This window comes from Pseudochaenichthys georgianus, chromosome 10, assembly GCF_902827115.2.
Source record: "Pseudochaenichthys georgianus chromosome 10, fPseGeo1.2, whole genome shotgun sequence".
Taxonomy (NCBI): Eukaryota; Metazoa; Chordata; class Actinopteri; order Perciformes; family Channichthyidae; genus Pseudochaenichthys; species Pseudochaenichthys georgianus.
The window spans coordinates 31,135,616-31,157,572 of NC_047512.1; the positions used below are offsets into that span (position 1 = coordinate 31,135,616).

The window sequence follows — 21,957 nt, forward strand, 5'->3', positions numbered from 1 at the left end:
CTCACTCCGGGCACACGTACAAACACACACTCACACACTCTGAGCAGGCTCTTACAGGGAGGATGTGGATGGAGTCCAGGAGAGCAGACATACTTTCTGTCCAAACAATGAGATTTCTGCAGTATCAGAGTGGTGGTGTGACACTACAGGCAAAACCATTGTTTTTCCATGAACTAGTCCATTTTAAGCGTTTAAGCTGTCTTTTTTCAGACTAGTGGATAGGAAACATCCAAAAATAATAATTTAGGTGTTTATTTAACTGATATTGTCTATTTGCCTGTCTCGATTTCTCCTAAAAATACAACAGCATTAGATAATGCCTCATCAGAAACCACAATAAGTCATTGTGTGAGTAAGTAAAGTAAACAACTTCATGGTAGTATTCATTAGTTAATCTTTGGACCATGTAAAGTTATTGAACTCCACAATAAAAAAAATTTCTTTAGAGGTGGTTTTCTCAAAATGAGTTATTTAGTGAAAATTAATGTTTTTTATGGCTGTTGGACAGAATCCCCGAATAAAACAAAGAGATATTTTCTCTAAAAAAGTGGTTGACTCAAATAAGTCAACATAATCAAACAATTATTTAGAACCAATGCTCCAGAAATGTATAAAATTAGCACATATTTAGCAAGATAATACCTAATTTTCACATTTCAAAATAATAGTTAATAAGGCCTGTCATACAAAAAAGAATGGTCTTTATTTAAGTAATGAACTGTAGAAGTTGTATGGTGATAGCTATAAGTTAAATAAGTGTTTATATATATATATATATTGATCCGTAGTGTCATATCCATAGAAATAGAATATGAGATGTTTGGACTTAACATCATACATTAATCAATGTAGAGTGGTCAGAGTGTCGGCCATTTTTATGTGTATCATTGCCACTGCATATTGAGTGAAATTAGTAAAATGAACAACTTAATGCATAAAAAACCATTGACGTTACTCTCACAGATTTAGCCAACTAGTCAGCTTTTCGCTAAATGGGGCGAAGCCTGCGAGCTAGCTCAGGCAGTCAACTCGAGCACTTATTCATACATAACGCCCCTTGCCACTCTACAACCAACCAAACAGAGTCTCCTTAATAGAGAACCGCAGTGACATGTCCTAAAACCCGGATGTAAGTTAGCATTTTTACCACGTCCGGTTCCTTCGATAAAAAGCAATGCAATTTCTCCATAGGATTTTGGAAAATAGCTCCAAATAAGGTCTGTGATTGACACAAATTGAAGAGACAGATCACGTTTTGTTCTACTACATTAAATACATCAGCTGGTGATTTTTGAAGAGTTTACGTGTCTGAAAAACGATGGTTGTTTGTCCAGGCCGTTTTACGTCATTACACCGAACACGTAAACACTCCCGCTAAGTTTGTTTGCCCTGTTCTGCTTGAAAGCAAGTCCCTGCCTCCTGCAAACTGTTCAAACAAACGTCCAACAAAAGTTAAGTTGGCGTGACGTTGAAGCAGCGACCCTGCTGTAGTTCCTTTATAGCATAACGTTAGCATTTTGTTTCTGGCGACTAGATTTATGATTAGAAAATTATAAAAGTAGGATAGACATGTGGATATTATCCGGCTGAACAAAATGTGATCCGTCTCTTAAATATATGTCAACCACAGACCTTATTTCGAGCTATTTTCCAAAATCCTATGGAGAAATTGCATTGCGTTTTTGACGAAGGAACCGGAAGGAGTTTACTTCCGGGTTTTAGGACGCGTCACTGCGGTTCTCTATATGCCGCTCTATTTAACCTGCCAGATATCTCTCTATGCATTGCTTGCTGCTGCTATTGCTGCAGCTACTTCTATGTCCACCCCAGCTTCCACCTGTAGGCTCGGGGTTAGTTATTTAATCATCACTCATTGTCCTATGTATATCTATGGAGTGATGAGACCCGAGCCTAGTCGCCAAACTCAACTATATGCTGCTTCTAATAAACATGTTAAAGAAACACGTGAGTTGTCTGACTGAACTAGCCATCTAGGTTGCTAATTTTACCAAGCTTTCAGACTTTGTTACACTGATAACAAAAAATAAGCCAAAGAACAATCCCTTACCCTAACCTACTGGGTGTAGTTATTCCTCTGCCTCATTCCCTACTGTCTAAAACGGACAAGCTAACGTGCTAGCTAGCCCACCATCTGTCTCCTGAGCTTGGTGTGCTCTCTTCCTGGCAATCTGCAAACACACCTTATGACACCAAGTGTGCTGTCCTCAAAAATGATAGCTAGATTTTCCATTTTCTTTTGTACTGGTCAAACAATGTTGTGTCTAGAAGGTAAGCCTCAATTTACATGGAAAAACTTGGTCTCGCTGCCAGACTACCTAAAGCAATTAAGGTCATTACCAAACCTAAACCATCTTGCGAGAGTTTGCAAATTGAGGGTTACATCTAAAAAATGACCGTCAAATGACAATGGAAAAGAGTGCAATGTCTGTTCTACTGTAACGCTATATCTATGGTCTCTTCTTAAAAGTGCATTGTGTGTGAGTGTGGTGAACCTCCATGAAAAAGTTAGTCACAGGGGAGCAGGAGGAGGACACAATTATTAATTTTAAATGCATGGGTTTTTTTTGTTTATTATTATTACTACTATGTTATATATTTTTCTTATATTTTATCTATTATATTTGACATGTCACAGTTTATTCTACTATGTTTGCACGGTGTATTGCATGTTTCTTATTTCATTAGGTTCCAAATGAGGAGGTTATATCTTTTATTATTTTTTATATATTATTAATCCCCCGTTTCACCCTGAAATAACCCCTTTAATCAAGTATTTTTAAACATCATCCGAGGCGTGTCCCATGTCTCACCTGCACCACCTCGGCCTGGGTTTTAAACAGTTTTAGGGATACTTGGTTGATTTTATTAAAAAAGATGCTCCCTCCCCGTGTGCCTATACTAACCCGTGTGTATTTTATATTTTACATATTTGTTTTATATCTTACATATTTTAACATTTGGGTTGATGTGATATTTATTACGAGCACTTATTTTTAAAAGCACTTATTGTACTAAGCACTTTTATGTATTTATTTATCTTTAATTTGTTCACAATAATTTTACCTGCATGCCGATTTTAAACAAAGTCAACCTCTGTACTTTTAGCCAGATGTTTTTAACCCACTTACCAGGTCTTTTACCAGATGTTGTGGGACACAGCCTCGGACACCCCACCAGGGGAGACCCCCTCGGGGGGGCAGGAGTACAGGTTTTAACCCTGTGCTTCAGCCACTGCTCTCTTCTATCCCTTTTATTACAATTTTTTTATTTCATTTAATTGTTTTAACACAGACCAAATAGGGCTTTATTTTATTAGCGTAACTTATACTGTATGACTATGAATATATTGCAATGAGTAATTCATGCACCCCCATGTGTTTGTGAAATCACCTGTTGTACGATGGTGGTTAATTCTAAGCAGAGCTGCACAATGTTGTTCTTCAGTAACGAATACTCTGTCACACTGGCAAATGGAGACCTGAAAGGCAAAAATAGAGATCATGATCAGACAAATGCATCTGAAACCGTAAACATGTGGTAAACGTTTGTAGAACTTTGGATACAATTATCGTCATGATCTTATTCTACATTTCGCTATTTTTATCATCAAAAGGTCCTGTGGTGGAGAATGATGTTTCCTCCTATTCTTCTTTTTTTTTGCTTTCATTGATTTGACCGAGGTGTTAGTACTATACTTTTTTTTTAAATGTCTGAAAAAAAGTCATCTAAGGTCTCACAACCACTCTATAATGAATGTGAACAAAAGCATATTGGGACATTCTATACAAATAAATGAGCGCATTTCTGTTTTGAGGAGGTGATTTTTGCTTGGTGTTTTTATTTTGTTGCATTCATTTATTTGCTAAGTAAGTCTGTGATTCTAAAAGCTGTAACAGGGCAGTGAGAGAGGACAATACAAGCTGTTCTGTTTCCCTCTCAGAGCACATGAGCATGTGATTCAGACAAACAACAATATAACACGGCCAGAAGTCGATGCAGCCAAGACATTTTCTAAAGCTCAAACATTGCTTTATTTGTATGTGTCCTCAGTTTCATCCGGCTCCATCAGCTGAACTTATGTCAGGAACAGCATCAAAAACAATCCTCTTTACCCATGTATTACTGATGTTACCATATCATGTGAGTTAATAAGGTTTTATTGTTGTTTAACTTTTGTTTCAGAAGGAGGTTGTAATGTGTTCTTTTTATTTTGTCCACTGCCTGGTTTGCCATTTGTAGTAAAATAACTAATACTAAAACATCAATATAGGATTTACATATTTATTTGTATGTGATTACATTATTATGATACCAAATACACAGCGGGAACAATATGGGGTTAAATATCTTGGACACTGGAGATCGAACCACTGATATTCTGATTATAGATGCACGTTAAACCCCTCATCCCTATTGTATTTAAATTCTCTTAAAAATGTATGGTCCAATACACTGAACAAAAATATAAACGCAACACTTTTGTTTTTGCTCCCATTTTTCATGAGATGAACTCAAAGATCTAAAACATTTTCTATATACACAAAATAACCATTTCTCTCAAATATCGTTCACAAATCTGAAGAAATCTGTGATAGTGAGCACTTCTCCTTTGCCGAGATAATCCATCCCACCTCACAGGTGTGCCATATCATGATCTGGGGTCTGGGGGGTCCGAAAACCAGTCAGTATCTGGTGTGAGGGGTAGGGTTAGGGTTAGGGTAATGTTGTGATTCGAGTGGCCCATGGTGGTGGTGGGGTTATGGTATGGCAGCGTATGTTATGGACGACGAACATAGGCCACTCGATTCACAACATTACCCTAACCCTAACCCTACCCCTCACACCAGATACTGACTGGTTTTCGGACCCCCCCAGACCCCCCCAATAAAGCAAAAATGCACGTTTCAGAGAGGCCTTTATTGTGGCCAGCCTAAGGCACACCTGTGCAATAATCATGCTGTCTAATCAGCATCTTGATATGCCACACCTGTGAGGTGGGATGGATTATCTCGGCAAAGGAGAAGTGCTCACTATCACAGATCTTTTCAGATTTGTGAACAATATTTGAGAGAAATGGTTATTTTGTGTATATAGAAAATGTTTTAGATCTTTGAGTTCATCTCATGAAAAATGGGAGCCAAAACAAAAGTCTTGCGTTTATATTTTTGTTCAGTGTAAATGTTACCTGTCGAGCCAGGCTAGCAGGTTCTTGGCTGCACCGATCAGGTCCACCACGGAGGTGAGGAAGTCGTTGGGTAGCCTCCGGGAAGCTCGTCCGTCGTAGTGCCCGCCCCTCCGCCGGCCCAGGATGAAGTTCTGGAGGTTTTTCGCCGAAGCATTCAGCTTGTGTGACAAAGTTCTGAGGTTCTCCGTCTCGAGGCCATAGTTCTGGAGGACAAACAGAGGGATTCGTTTTAGAAGTAGAACCACATGCAGGTGTTGCTGCTGCTAAGCTAACATGCTACTTTTGTTGCGCAGTCTGCGTCAAAGACATTGGCTTTAGGTTACTTCTGGAAGGGATATATTTGATCAATGGTTAAAGAAATATATATATATATAATATATATATATATATATATATATATATATGTCAGTATCTATTGAGTTGAAGTCAAGCTGTGGTTAGCTTAGCCCGCACTTGACTTGAAATATCCACAAATAAACACAAAAGAATAACATAAAACCGCTGTAATATGTACTTTCACATTGATCTTTCTAAATATGGATTACCTTTTGACAAGTTGTATGGGTTTAAGCACTAAAAGTAGCTACAGTCATTACACTTTTTTGTAAGTGGAAAGACCTGAAATTAGAATAACTCTCTCAGATTACTATTAGCATTTTACATATAACAGCCACTCTGCACGCTAATACAAGAACACCAAGCTGTTTGAGCATCCCATTACTGCGCTGTGACCCTTTTAGATAAACACACACATACACATACACACAAACACACAACACACACACACACACACACACACACACACACACACACACACACACAACACACACACACACACACACACACACACACACACACACACACACACACACACACACACACACACACACACACACACACACACACACACACACACACACACACACACACACACATAGACCCACTGAGCCACATTGCGCTCGGCATCCCAAGGCACCTCCAGTCATGTCCTGCCTGACAGAGCCTGATTCCTGCTGACAAAAGCTACACACACACACACACACACACACACACACACACACACACACACACACACACACACACACACACACACACACACACACACACACACACACACACACACACACACACACACACACACACACACACACACACACACACACACACACACACACACACACACACACACACACACACCCTTAAACCCGTAAAGTCAGATGCACACGCTCAGCTAGACGTATCCATTGCTCCTCTGCCTCTAGATCTTTTCTACACAGTCACGACCACAGTGACTATAAAGGAGAGAGGGGTTTCAGCAGTGGCAGCAGAGAGGGAGAGAATAGAGGAACTAAAGAGGCAGAAGACAAGAGGGAGAGAGAGATGGAGAGCGCCCGGCTATGCATCTCTGTGAAAACTGGGTCATGCAGACACTGTGTTCCGTATAATCTCCTGTATTCTGTTGGAAATGTCGATGTATACGTGAACTTGGAGTGCACATGTTTGCACAGCTGTAATTAGCATGTCCTGTGATCCGATCTGAAGCCCTGTGTGTGTCTCTCTCCAGGGGACGGAGTGCCGAGATGAAGGGGGGGGGGGGGACAAATAATGCCCACGCTGTGACGACTGTCTGTGTGTGTAGAGAAGGAGAGGGAAACAATTTGAGCGGTGCGTGCATGTGCGTGTCAAATCAATACAGTAAGAGGGCGATGCCATTAAGCAACCACCCCCCCAACCCACCCTCGTCCACCTTCATGTCGATGTGGTTGCCATAGCAGCCATGTGTGGAGTGGCCTCTCCTCTACGATGATATCTCCACTATTGTTCACAGAATCGCACTCATACACTGGTTATGAAATGTTTCGGCCAAACACAGGAATCATTTTCCTTTTCAAACCTCCAACATTAATCAGTCTCGCTCCACTGCACATTCACTTAAATGGAGAGCATCTAATGGCTATTAATCAAGAGGACTATTGATCGTGTGTGTGTGTGTGTGTGTGTGCGTGTGTGCGCGTGTGTGTGTGTGTGTGTGTGTGTGTGTGTGTGTGTGTGTGTGTGTGTGTGTGTGTGTGTGTGTGTGTGTGTGTGTGTGTGTGTGTGTGTGTGTGTGTGTGTGTGTGTGTGTGTGGTGTGTGTGTGTGTGTGTGTGTGTGTGTGTGTGGTTCATAGCTGGGAGGATCTGTGTTCACTGCTCGTCTCAAGCACATGAGATTTGAATAATGGTTGAATTTTGAATCTACTGCAGGATCTTTCTCGGTAACAAGTCCAGCTATGAGTCATTTTCTCATTTTGATTTTACAAAATATCTATTTATAGTCTTCAGTCATTATCGTCCTTCTGTATGGCATCATCTACCTCTATTTTTTTCAGGTACAACTTTTATTTTAGAGTAAGTATCATAGGGTAAGTATCAATATTTTCATATTTTATATTTTCATTACTATATTATTTGTTTTATATATGTATACCTTCTTATCTGACCTCTTTTGTTTGTGTCTTGTGTAATGCTTTCCCTTGTTTTGATTTTCAAGCACATTAAGTCTTAGTACCCTCATTTATTTATACCTTATTCTGTTATTCTATTTTATTGTTATACCTTCTTAGGATATCTTATATGTTTTTAAATATTAAGCACCATTTTACATGTGTTGTTATCATATATATTTTTGTAATTTCATGATTTATGCCTTTTGAATTTGTATTATTTATAAAGCACATTTATTACATATATTAATAAACTTGACTACGGCTTAAATAAGCAGCTTATAGAATAAAGGAAGGGCTGTTTCAAGCAGCTTAACACCAGAATACACATTATGATACATGGTTTGATTTGTTTGTAACAACCTTTTTTCAAGGGAGTTTCTCAAACAAGTGTTTTAATGTAGAAAGGGTTCCTCTTAGGAATCAACAACTAAACCAAGAAAATAAATGATTAGACGATCAACCGAAGACTAAAAATCCCTTAGATCTAAACACATAGGCACACGCACATGCAAGACAAACAAGACAATTTAATCTTTCTGGTTTGGGACATATGAGGACTACAAATATACATTTTGGACAACTATGTAATAACTTACAAGTAACTGACAGAATTTTAAAAGGGTCTGAAGGGTGGCACAGAAAAGGAACCAACACAGAATGCTGACTCATCTGTTTAAGAGAGATCCGGGAGGAGATGACAGCATGAAGCAATTCCTCTGAACAAAACCAGAACAAAAGTATAACATTATAAAGCTACCTAATTATTATAGTATTATGGATAAAGCCAAGCTATATTGAGTTTTTGTTCTGCCTGTTTGCATGGTTTTTTTCTCAGTCAGATCGATTAAAAACTGTAAATCCCTGATAGATACCGTATTAAAGTGTTTGTATGAGTGAAAGCCCTATCAGAACGCTGGCATCATACAAAGACTGTCGGTGGAAATAATCATTCACTTGTCTTAACTTCAACCAGTTTTACAAAGATAATACACTTACAATTGACCGTGTGGCAAACTGTGGCCTGACTATGATGATTGTATGTATTTGCTCAGTTTCTACATTGTTGTATGTAACTTTAATACAATGATACATAAAGTGTCTTTTAACACAGATTTTGGTTTGAGAAGTCTTGATTTTTAAATGATGCCCATTATTTAGCATTGGTAGATAAAAGGTTACAGCGCATACAGTATAACCGCAATGTCCCAGGTTTGATTCCCGCTTTGGGGCCTTTTGAGGCATGTCAAACCTATATCTCCTTATTTTACACTGTCCTCTGTCAAATAAAGGCCTACTTAGCATAAAGGCTGGGGGAAACACTTAAGCATAAAAGAAGAGACTTTTCCACATTTACAGCGAGACTGAGAGCTCAGTCAGCGCTTGAAACTTTGCATTGATCCAGGGCCACGGAAGTTCCCATATTCTTTGACTGCAGAAAGTCCAGAAAGTCGTAACGGTAGAGCCAGGGGAAAAGGGTTTTGCTTTCCTCATGATGGATTATATGTAACAGTGAATCGTCCTTTATTATCCAAATACTCTTTGTCGACAGGTACTTGCTTCCCTGTGGAACTTGGAGAGAAACGTTAATGAAGGTAGGAGGTCCGTTGAGAATTGCTTTCTTAAAGGATCATTTTTGATTTATTATAACTAAGGTCTTATTTTTGCACTTTTGAACTTAATTTATATTGATTTTACTCAACATAATAATTGCTGAGATGAGATCTAGAAAGCACTTTGTCTGCTAGGACCAACGGGGCAATACATGAGCTGTAGAAACCAAAGTCGGACGCAAAAATGCTTGTAATAATCCCTTTTTTTAATGTCAATACATATATAATGTTAACATCTTGAATCACCTGCCACAAAAGCTCGATTGAGGCTGAGAGGACTATTCTTTATTATTGAATGCAAAAAGCTGTAATGGTTACTTCAGGAATAGCTCTTCTTCACACTTCACATTATGAGTGTTAATCTAGAGTTTAGATTTAGAGATTTGTAGGGTCATCAGGATCAGCTGAACATACTACTGACTGACAAGACTCAACCTACAAGAGCCCAATTACAAGTTGTCGTTCTATATTGATATCAGGTCAATCGCGTATCTTTGGACAGGAAATTATTACACATTTTGGACAGTAATGATGGTCAACATTTCATCCCCATGCCAATGTGTTCCCAGAATGTACTTGGTGAGTACACTGTTGTTTCATCTGATGGGAATGATAGCTATAACTACAAAAAGTTGAACCTGAGTTGTTATAAACTGGAATCATCATTCAATGCTACTCACAGCAGTGGTTTTAGTGATACATCTTGTATACCTGGCATCCCTATGTGTGTGCAGTGGTTCCAGTTCCAGGGCATATGGTGGTGATTGCTGCTCTGGGACACTCATTCCCATGCTGGAACGTTTGAATGAAGAGGTGCTGATTAGCACACACACACAGACACACACACTCTCTCACAACCATTCAAACAGCCCTAACTAATCCAGCCATGTGTGCCTGGGAGATAAGGTGCATCCTGCATGCTCTTTCTATATACTCTTCCTCTTCCTCCCTCTCGCTCTGCCTTAGTCTCTGTCTCTTTCTCTCTCTGGGAGAGTAGCACCTAATTTCACCTAATTCCGTAATCCTGAGCAGGGCCACTGCACATACAGTCCGCACTCCGCAGTGACCAAGGCAGAACACAAAACAGGGCCCAGATGATGGAGGATTTTTAAAGCCATTTCCTAAGCCAATATCAATGACCGGTAGTGGAAAATAAACAACAAGTTTATAAATCTTTCTTCCTGTGAGAATTTATTTAGCAGTTTCATGAATGCACTCTGAATTGATCTTAAAATATACATGTGAGTTGTCTGACTGCATTTTTTATTAAATCAGCAGTAGCTGGCAAGCTTATCATTAACCAGCAATCCACCCTAACATGCCAGCTTCATTGTATATGTATTTACTGTGCTGTTTATTTCCCCATAGTATTTTGTTCTTGGGATTGTACCTACTTAATTTCAGTCAATAAAAGAGTTATTGAAGAGGGGGAAAAACCTCTTTAAGCTAACAAGCGGTGCATTTTGTACCATTTACTAGGCTACTATTTCATAACTGTAGCAGTTCAGACTCTGACACAGGAGGGTTTCATTATTTTATTTTAATAAATAAAAAGGTGGAAAATGTTTTTTGACTGGCTCTGCATTCTCAAAAAGTGTAGAGCTGTTAGCCTCATCGCAAGCATTTTTCTAGCTAGCTTAAATGAAAAATTGTTTGCTAAACACGGTTAGCAGCACCTGCCTTTTTAGCCAGCTACCTGGCTGTAGCTAACTTTCATCATTAAAACTTCACATGGCAGTGCATATTGCTTAAACATATTCCACTGTCAAATCTTGTAACAGTAGCTAAAATATGTTAGCTTACCAAGTTTGCAAGGTAACGCTACTTAAATACAGTAACTACTATTTATTAATGTAGTGAGACCTATTTTGGATGTGTGTTTTGTGGTTCAATATTGTGTCAGTCAAATACTAATACATTTGAACATCACCCAAAGCACTATGGATTGAGAGAGACAGTGTCAGTGAGTAACAGAGGCTGAGTGACTGACCAGGGCACAGAGCAGGTCGACAGCTTCCAGGATGAGCTCCTGATGTCCTATTCTGGTGACACCCAGCTCCTCCAGCTCCTGATGGGTGATGTGTAGCAGCTGCTCTCCCCCCATCTGCTCTCGCTCGAAACTCTTCACGTACTGCTGGAGACAGTCGTCCAGACCTGAGGAGAACACAAACAGACGCAGATTAGACGGTGCTGATGTTTATGCCTGTGTCACTGTGAACAAGGGGCCTGCCAGCCTCAGCCGAAAGGACAACATACTCTAATTGGCCTCATTTTTCTTGCCCCTACGGAGACAAAATATAAACATTTATGGGATATATTGATTGCAGACTGATAGAAATACAAATTTGAGTTTGGGCATATTGTACGCTAGTTCACTTAGCTGCAACACAATTCAGACAAGAGTGAAGACACCCACACAGAAACTCAATTGGAAAGTCTGCTCCCTAGAAACAAATGCTAAACACTAGCCTAAAGCCAGAAATGTCATCAATGCTTTATTGGCAAGTTACTAACTGTCCCCTAGAAAACACACAACTACTGGTTAGGTTTTCCAATACGTGATGATGACTGCACGCCATGCTGTAATAAAATTTACTTAAATGTCACTGCTTCTTTTAATAAAAGCAATGTATTTTTAGAGTTTTCAGAGTTTTGAGGTCAAACACAATTGCACGCACATTCTGAGTGATTAAAGGGTGTGTCCAAAAATATATCCAGAGAGATGTGAGTAACATATTGACGTATATGGTCCCATAGGTATGACTTTCCGCTATTAAACCCTCTGGAGTCGGTGCGCATAATTTTACGTAATTAATCATATATTTTCGATTATAAGGAGTAGAAATATGATTCAGATATCCGCGGAATCGCTGGAAGAGTAGCTTTCCAGCGGTATCTCCTGTGAGACTATAACCGGGGTTGCGTTCCGATAATCCAAAAATCAGCTCTATTTAATAATTCTAACCTAATTCTAATTCTAACCCTATCTCCTATTCCTTGACCTCTGAGTGAAACGTCACGGGGTTAAGGGATAGTGGATAGGAGAATTCAAAAGGACTTAGGAGAAGAGACTGCGGTACTTTAGAGAATCCGACTGCACTTTCACTATCCGACGTGTTTATGATGCGCCAGCGGACAACAGAGAAACATAGGCTGAAGTCGAATAGTCCATTTAGCTTAGGAACATTCCTAAAGGAGTGAAATGACCCGGAAGTCCCTCAGTGGCAGCCATGATAAGTGCCGTTCGAATTCTCTAGAATGATGAGAATGATAGGAAAGGAGGTTTCAAACTTCCTTTATCACCTCCTTTAGCTTAGGAACCACTGGACCTCCCTTGACGAGAGGAGAGGAGAAAATGCTGCCCCACAATGCATTGCAGCCGCAGCATTTGCCGTCACTCAACAGTCGGCCGTTCACGGAAACAACCGATTATGAGAAATGATATCATGAAAGTTACGGTGCTTATTAAGCATTTTAAAACGTATGTGGTAAGTTGCCAAAGTGCTTTGTTTTGAACATTCATCAGTATTATAATCAAAAAGAGAAATATGAACGTTAGTTTTTACTGAAATGATCAAATAAAGTCAACATTTCACAGTCTTCACTGAGCTGTGTGGGGTTTGTTCAACTTTTAAAAGATGTTTGAATGGTGATATACACAGTGATAGATGTTAAGGACTAACGTTTATAATAAATACATTTGTATTGATTTTAAGATATTTTCATAGTTCATACAATCTTTGGGATCATTAGTATTAATGTGGACTGGAGGGAGAGGGAGACGAGCAGAAGTTTCACTTTCCTTTTTTATTTCAATTCCAACTTTGGTCATGAAGAATATGTTTCTCTGTTGTCCATGTTCATAAAGCAAAGCAGCAGCATCAGAGCACGGTGCAGAGTCTCTAGATGAGTTTACAGTAGTCCCTCCTTCTTATTAAACATCCATGTTGTAGTCCGCTGTATAGAAAACGGTGGTTTCCATAGTTTCCCCACAGCAGCAGACGCACACAATGACGTCCGCTGGCGCATCATAAACACGTCGGAGAGTGAAAGTGCATTCGGATTCTCTAAAGTACCGGGCTGCAGTCGGATAGTTTAAAAATCAGCTCCTAAATTCTAACCCTATCGTCTATTCCTTGACCTCTGAGTGAAACGTCACGGGGTTAAGGGATAGTGGATAGGAGAATTCAAAAGGACTTAGGAGAAGAGACTGCGGTACTTTAGAAAATCCGAATGCACTTTCACTATCCGACGTGTTTATGATGCGCCAGCGGACGTCATTGTGTGCGTCTACTGCTGTGGGTAACCATGGAAACCACAGTTTTCTATACAGCGGACTACAACATGGATGTTCAATAAGAACGAGGGACTCATCTAGAGACTCTGCTCCGTGCTCTGATGCTGCTGCTTTGCTTTATGAACGTGGACAACAGAGAAACATATTCTTCATGACCAAAGTTGGAATTGAAATACAAAAGGAAAGTGAAACTTATGCTCGTCACCCTCTCCCTCCGGTCCACATTAATACTAATGATCCCAATAGGCCTACGTATGATTGTATGAACTAAAAATCTTAAAATCAATACAGATGTATTTATTATAAACGTTAGTCCTTAACATCTATCACTGTGTATATCACCATTCAAACATCTTTTAAAAGTTGAACAAACCCCACACAGCTCAGTAAAGACTGAAATGTTAACTTTATTTGATCATTTCAGTGAAAACTAACGTTCATATTTCTCTTTTTGATTATAATACTGATGAACGCTCAAAACAAAGCACTTTGGCAACTTACCACCTATGTTTTAAAATGCTTAATAAGCACCGTAACTTTCATGATATCATTTCTCGGTCATAATCGGTTGTTTCCGTGAACGGCCGACTGTTGAGTGACGGCAAATGCTGCGGCTGCAAGGCATTGTGGGGCGGCATTTTCTCCTCTCCTTTCGGTTAGGGAGGTCCAGTGGTTCCTAAGCTAAAGGAGGTTATAAAGGAAGTTTGAAACCTCCTTTCCTATCATTCTCATCATTCTAGAGAATTCGAACGGCACTTATCATGGCTGCCACTGAGGGACTTCCGGGTCATTTCACTCCTTTAGGAAGGTTCCTAAGCTAAATGGACTATTCGACTTCAGCCCCGCAGTCTCTTCTCCTAAGTCCTTTTGAATTCTCCTATCCACTATCCCTTAACCCCGTGACGTTTCACTCAGAGGTCAAGGAATAGACGATAGGGTTAGAACTTAGGAGCTGATTTTTAAACTATCCGACTGCAGCCATATTCTTCATGACCAAAGTTGGAATTCAAATAAAAAAGGAAAGTGAAACTTATGCTCGTCACCCTCTCCCTCCGGTCCACATTAATACAAATGATCCCAATACGTATGATTGATGAAAATATCTTAAAATCAATACAAATGTATTTATTATAAACGTTAGTCTTTAACACCTATCACTATGTGTATATCACCATTCAAACATATTTTAAAAGTTGAACAAACCCCACACAGCTCAGTGAAATGTTGACTTTATTTCATCATTTCAGTAAAAACTAACGTTCATATTTCTCTTTTTGATTATAATACTGATGAACGTTAAAAACAAAGCACTTTGGCAACTTACCACATACGTTTTAAAAAGCTTAATAAGCACCGTAACTTTCATGATATCATTTCTCCGTCATAATCGTTTGTTTCCGTGAACGGCCGACTGTTGTGTGACGGCAAATGCTGCGGCTGCAATGCATTGTGGGGCAGCATTTTCTCCTCTCCTTTCGGTGAGGGAGGTCCAGTGGTTCCTAAGCTAAAGGAGGTTATAAAGGAAGTTTGAAACCTCCTTTCCTATCACCTAGTGAATTCGAACGGCACTTATCATGGCTGCCACTGAGGGACTTCCGGGTCATTTCACTCGGTTAGGAAGGTTCCTAAGCTAAATGGACTATTCGACTGCAGCCCGGGCACAGCAGCCAATATGGCCGCTCAAAGCAGCTTGACTTTACACTGTGTGGGATTGGTGGATTTGTGTGTCCGTCAAGGAAATCTCGGCCGGCAGCCATCAAGGTCTGAAATGACCAATGGACATCGAGAAATCACTAAGGACCTACCCACCAAGTAAACAAAACATAAACCACGTGTCTCCCATCAGTTTACGTCTGTGAGGAGAGAGAGAGAGAGAGAGAGAGAGAGAAAATGGCTAAAAAAAACCGTTACATTCGCCGACTTCGCTAGAGATTTTTTTCGCTAGCAGCAATGAAGATAGGGCCTGAGAACCTGAAGTCTTCGACTCTTCTGAAGAAAAAGAATACAAAGACAACAACAAGGATCCATTTGGACATGGGTAAGTGTAAAGATTGGAATACCGCGAAAATGAACAATAGGTTTATTGATATATATTTTTTATTGATAGTCATGAACTTTTTATTGGGACAAAATAGACTCTCCATTAGCAAATGTTTACTCTGTGTTAACGTTATTTTGGTGTGTAAAAGTGAGATTACATGTGTAGATGATTAAATTAAACATTTAGACATTTACAGTGACATGTTTTTGCCATCGATTATTTTATCATACTGTTCTATACAGATGAGACTTTGTCATAGATTTATTTATATGTGTGCCTGTTAATATTTTACCGTCCTGTACAGATGAGACTTTGTTATCAGATGTAGCCTGTGTGTGTGTGTGTGTGTGTGTGTGTGTGTGTGTGTGTGTGTGTGCGCGCGCGCGTGCGTGTGTGTGTGTGTGAGAGAGAGAGAGACTCCTTCTCCAACCTCCCAAACTTTCTTTTTATGTGTGCATTGTTATTTGTGCTTGAGCAACATTTTACTTGACCTTTATTTCAATGAAATTAGTTTTAATTATTGTCCTACATTTTAATTTGTTTTACAGAGATGTTTCACAGCTGTCTGGGCCTAGTGGCCCACAGGCGGTGTTTATCCAGCAGCCACAACATCCATCTGTGCCGGCCCCCAGGTCAAGATCTACTGTTGCTCAAAGGCCTTCACCAGAGCCATCACCTCCAAGGACCAGCAGACCAGCATCATTACAGCTGCCTCCACCTCCATCTGCGGCTGCCACCAGGTCAAGATACACCTCAGCACAAAGGCTCCACCACAGCCATCACCTTCAACCCAGCCAGCAAGGAGGTCTCGTGGAGGTCTCGTATAGCACTTGTACACCCCACCTACACAGCAGCCCATGCACCATCACCCCCACCTACACAGCAGCCAGACCCACTGTCTTGGAAGACAGACAAAGACCCTGACACTGTCTTGACATTTATAATGAATAGTTGGTTGAAAGTTCTGATGTTCAATATTGTAAATAGTTAGATTTTCCAGTTTCTTATATTTATATAAATAGTTGGTTGAAAAAAACATATTTATAATAAATTGTTGGTTGAAAAAAAAAGGTTGAATCCTCAATTTGTATTTGTACACATCACATGAACCTTGGTATGTAATATGAAGTCATTATTCAGTCCTAATGTATCTCAGTCCCTGCTGTGGTGAAAGTAGAGTGATAAACACCGATTTTACTCAAAATTTGAATTTAATTTTTTTCATTTTAGAGATGAATAACACATTTATATACAGTGTAATTCAAATATTTCACTGCTTTTGTGATCCTAAGACTTTGGTAACCAAATCTAAAACACCAAAACAATTCGATCACATGAGTAAATTTGTGTTTTCACATGAGTTTTGAAGATTTTCCAAAAATCGGATGTCAAATTTTAAGCTTTTGAGCTACTTATCTCATCAAACAGTGCTCTAAGGTGAGTAATGTGCATATATAGCAAGACCAGAGATTGTCCTGAACATTTTGATATGTAACACATGGGGTGCCATGTTAGAAGAAATACATTTAAAAGGTGATTTAAGAAAACATCTAAAAATCGAGAAAATACCCTTAGACTCCAGAGGGTTAAGCTGATTGGCTGCCTGCCACGCAGGGAGCCAATCAGCTGCATATAGACGTGGTGGGTCCGGGATAATATTGATCAGCATGAGCCTCAGGCTTTGAACCAAACAAAGTCAGCAGAAAGCACACCTCCCCACAGACCCAATGAACAAGCCTGCTCCAAAATGAGCACACACAGAGTGGAACACGCTTGAGAGGGAAGCAAATCCATATACGCATACACACACACACACACACACACACACACACACACACACACACACACACACACACACACACACACACACACACACACACACACACACACACACACACACACACACACACACACACACACACACACACACACACACACACACACACACACACAAGGAACCACACCAACAGTTCTCTCCGCCTCTCCGCAATCACACATACAAATGCAATTACAACTGCTGTTGTTATTCAGGGTCCTGACGCCTCTGCGGAGGCATGTTGTTAAAGCCGAGTGGAGCTGTGAGGAAAACACTGATGCCCAAGGGAAGAGATGCTGACTTTAGAGCAGACAGTGTGGTAGCACCTTACCAGAGTCACCACACACACATTCACTGCAAAGGATGAGCAGGAGGCATCCCGCTCTTCGTATGCCATGGGACAAACCAGACGAAGTATAAGCCTACTGAGTGACACTGACAAACAATCTTGTTACAAACAGCACAGAAAAGCAATTGTTAGTGTAACTCGTCAGTAAGAGGCTCCGCTCTGTAGCAGCACGAGTGGAAATTGGTTAATGGAATTCATTCCCTAAGGATAAACCCTCATATCACTGTGTTAGTCTGTGTTTGACATACGATATTATCTGATGCAAGGCTGTTATAACACCAGAAGCGTCTAGGCTCATGTTATGAATTGTGCACATGTAATTCTGTAATTTTAATCATGTACTACAGAGATCTAAGCAGTTTTAAAAATGACGAAATGCATTTAAAAGTAAAACTGCTTCAATATTAATGAGTTGTGGAATACATTTATAAGCAGAAAATAGCAGTGGAAAAGCAAATAAGTAAGCAGAAAATACCTCTAAATCATAACTCAAAAATAAAATATAAATAGTCAATATTATAATAAAATTGTGGTTTCTACTTCTCCAAGAATTGTAGTTTTTTTACTCCAGTTGCTTTACACATTTTAAACATTACGAACAGGCCTTTTTCCTGCATTTAATAGTTTTAACACTTGACGTATTGATGCTTATAATAACTTTTTCTTAAAGGTCCCCTATTATTCTGTTTTTCATCAATATGTTACAGCTCTCAGATATATACAAAACATGTCTCTGAAGTGTTTGCCTCCAAACACCAAACAGGACATTGTAGCATTACCCATAAACCCCTCTGTTTCAGCCCTGTTTCAAAAGTGCTGATTCTCTGTCTGTTACTTCAGATGAAAACAAGGAGCCCCTCCCCACGCCCTCTGAGAGATATTTGGTTACAAAGAACACAATGGTGCTCTAGGAGGAGATTCAGGTGATAAGGGGGGGGGGGGGGTTACCTTGGTTGGTGATTGGCTAATGGGTACACAAGCCAAAACATCGTTATAACATCATAAAGTGGCCAAAATTTGATCAGCTCATTTTCAGACAGATCTTTATAGAAAAGGATCAGGAAAAAAAGAGAGTGAATCTTTTTTCCTGAAACTGAATCTTTCAGAGGTTGCGCTAGACTTTTTCGCTGCCCGTCATTTTGACGGACAGGATCATAAAACTTCCGTCAAAATCCAGAATTACCCGTCGGCCATTACACAACCCTGACAGGGGGGGGGGGAAGCATGCTCGTGAACTGTCAACGGGGAGGGGGGGGGGGGACAGTTCACATGCGCCGTGTTATGCATGGCTGCTGCACCTCGCGGGAGCGTGCACAGTGTAAAGCCAAAACTCACAGACATTTCAATGATTTGTACGGCACAGTTAGGTTTGGAAACGGTATAATTTCCTTTTTGGAGGGTATGCATAACACGGCATAACACCGGAGCCTCGCTGCGGGGAAACTTTGGCGCTGTTCCGAGTTTGTTCTAATCTGTCAAAATTACGGACTGCTTTAGATTTGTTCGTCATTGTTAAAAAAAATCCGTCATAGACGGAAAATATTCGGTTAACGCGACCTCTGGTCTCTTTATACAGAGGGGACACATGTTGATGTAGAAAAGACATGAACAAGTGGAATTTGCACAATAGGTCCCCTTTAAATTGCATTTTCACAGCTAGAGTGTTTAGTTATTTGTGCTACAACAAAATAAGTTACCATAGCTATCCGGATGACACACACATTTACATAACCATTTCACCAGGAGACTATTCTCCAGTTAAAATACTGAGTAAGTGCATTGAACAAATCAATGACTGGATGTGTCAGAACTTTCTCCAATTAAACAAAGATAAAACTGAGGTAATGGTTTTTGGAGCCAAGTCAGAACATATAAAAGTTAGCGCTGAGCTTCAGCCTGCAATGTTCAAACCAACAGATAAAGCCAGAAATCTAGGTGTAGTCATGGACTCTGACCTGAGTTTCAACAGTCACATTAAAACAGTTACTAAATCAGCCTACTATCACCTAAAGAACATATCTAGGATTAAAAGACTAATGTCACAGCAGGATTTGGAAAAACTTGTCCATGCTTTTATCTTCAGTAGACTGGACTACTGCAATGGGGTCTTCACAGGTCTCACTAAAACATCTATTAGAAAGCTGCAGCTGATTCAGAACGCCGCTGCTCGAGTCCTCACTGACACTAAGAAAGTGGATCACATCACTCCAGTTCTGAAGTCTTTACACTGACTTCCTGTGTGTCAAAGAATAGATTTCAAAATACTGCTGCTGGTTTATAAAGCACTGAATGGTTTAGGCCCAAAATACATTTCTGACCTCCTGCTAAATTATGAACCATCCAGATCTCTCAGGTCTTCAGGGACTGGTCAGCTTTCTGTCCCCAGAGTCAGAACTACACATGGAGAAGCAGCGTTCAGTTATTATGCTCCAAATATCTGGAACAAACTCCCAGAAACCGGCAGGTCCGCTGCAACTCTGACTACTTTTAAATCCAGGCTGAAGACTTTTCTTTTTGTCGCTGCTTTTAATTTTAATTGAAACTGAGCCGTTGTGTTCATCAGTAAAGTGGAACTTCTGTGTGAACTATTCATATCTTAATGCACTGTAACTTTTTATTCATGTTCTTTTTATTCATGAATTGTTTCTTTTAATGTTTCCTTTATTATCTTTTACTGTTTTTAAATGCCTTTGGCTGAATGTCTTTCATTTTTGTAAAGCACCTACCTTGAATTGCCTTGTGTTGAAAGGTGCTATAAATAAACTTGCCTTGCCTTTGTATGTCCATTATCGTACATTATGTATGTTTTTGTATTTCAAATACAGATCTGAAGCATTTAGTCACTTTAGCTTTGAAATAAATGTAGTGTCATAAATGTGAATATTTGTCTCTGAAACATATACAAGTAATAATGAGATTTAGCCTTTGCAGAACATTTACATGCACAAAAACATATAACACACTACAGGAAAGGGAAAACCCCAAAAGCATAATAGGGCCTCTTTAATTATTTCAGTTTCTCTGGAAAGTTTCCCCTCATACCCGATTCATCATCATTATTCAGACAGACCAAAACAATACAAACCCAAACAACGGTTCTGTATTGTTATTTTTTGTACAATGCACTTGATGACACATTCTTCACCAAGAGTAAGTGCACTGCTACATTCCAGCATTATATTCAAATGAGCTGTTTTTTCTTTCCTTTTAGAGTAAAAATAATTCGGAAAAATAGTGTAGTACAGTGTAATAAATCATCCGTGTTGGCAAAGATATGTATGAGTGGACAGAAAGAGCAGATTTCTTCAGCTAGCTAGCAGCTATAGATGCAGAGACAGCCATGCAGGCCGTGCAGAGAAAAAGCCCTACAGCTACTGACTCGCATTTCTGAATATGTGACCCTTGACCCTAACCATCAGAGAGTTACGAGAGGAAAAAGAAAGATGGCTATTTCTCAAAGTAAAAAAGGCCATACCTAAGGGATGTGAGCCTTCAGAACCAAACCAATACATCCTTCTCATTTCCTCTGACACTCACTCACATAATAGCAGTAATGTCTTACAGCGTGGCAGGTTATGGCTTTTGTCATCATAATGAAAATGCGATTTCCGACTTCATTTGCAAAATGATGCCAGTTTAATATCTTCGTTGCACATTTAAGATTCTCTGCAGGTGGAATAACTGGATGAACTTTGTTCGTGCTTATTATTCTAGTCGTGACTTCAGTTCTCCTCCTGGTGTCGAATCATTAAAAGTTGCACCATCGTTCCCCTCTCTCCACCTACAGTTAGTACAGTGTATGAATTATATAAAGAGGTGATGAATAAAGATCAAAGACGGGCAGAATGACTAACTTGGCATCCTCTGGGAAAGCCCCTCATACTATAGCTTTGTCCTACTTCTGCAACACACACATATCTATATATACACACACACACACACACACACACACACACACACACACACACACACACACACACACACACACACATGAATGAATGAATTGGCTGCTAAGTTGGCAGCAGGGCAACGAGTGGCCATTATCTTTAAGCTATGATTGGATTTGTTGTTTTAAATATATCTGAATTTTGATTGTAAACAGTTCTGAGTCCCACACATTTTTTGCGATTGTCGCGAAAATGTCATACTGA

The 21,957-nt window shown here is 39.7% G+C and overlaps 1 protein-coding gene across 1 annotated transcript in view; it reads right to left on the bottom strand.

The window, feature by feature from the left end:
• The window catches only part of LOC117454371 (connector enhancer of kinase suppressor of ras 2), a 112,185-nt gene that overhangs the window by 70,453 nt on the left and 19,775 nt on the right, over positions 1–21,957 (bottom strand). The window contains 3 exon segments of the mRNA XM_034093586.2: positions 3,412–3,499; positions 5,207–5,409; positions 11,294–11,457. Of these exon segments, the coding sequence (XP_033949477.1) occupies positions 3,412–3,499; positions 5,207–5,409; positions 11,294–11,457 (455 nt within the window).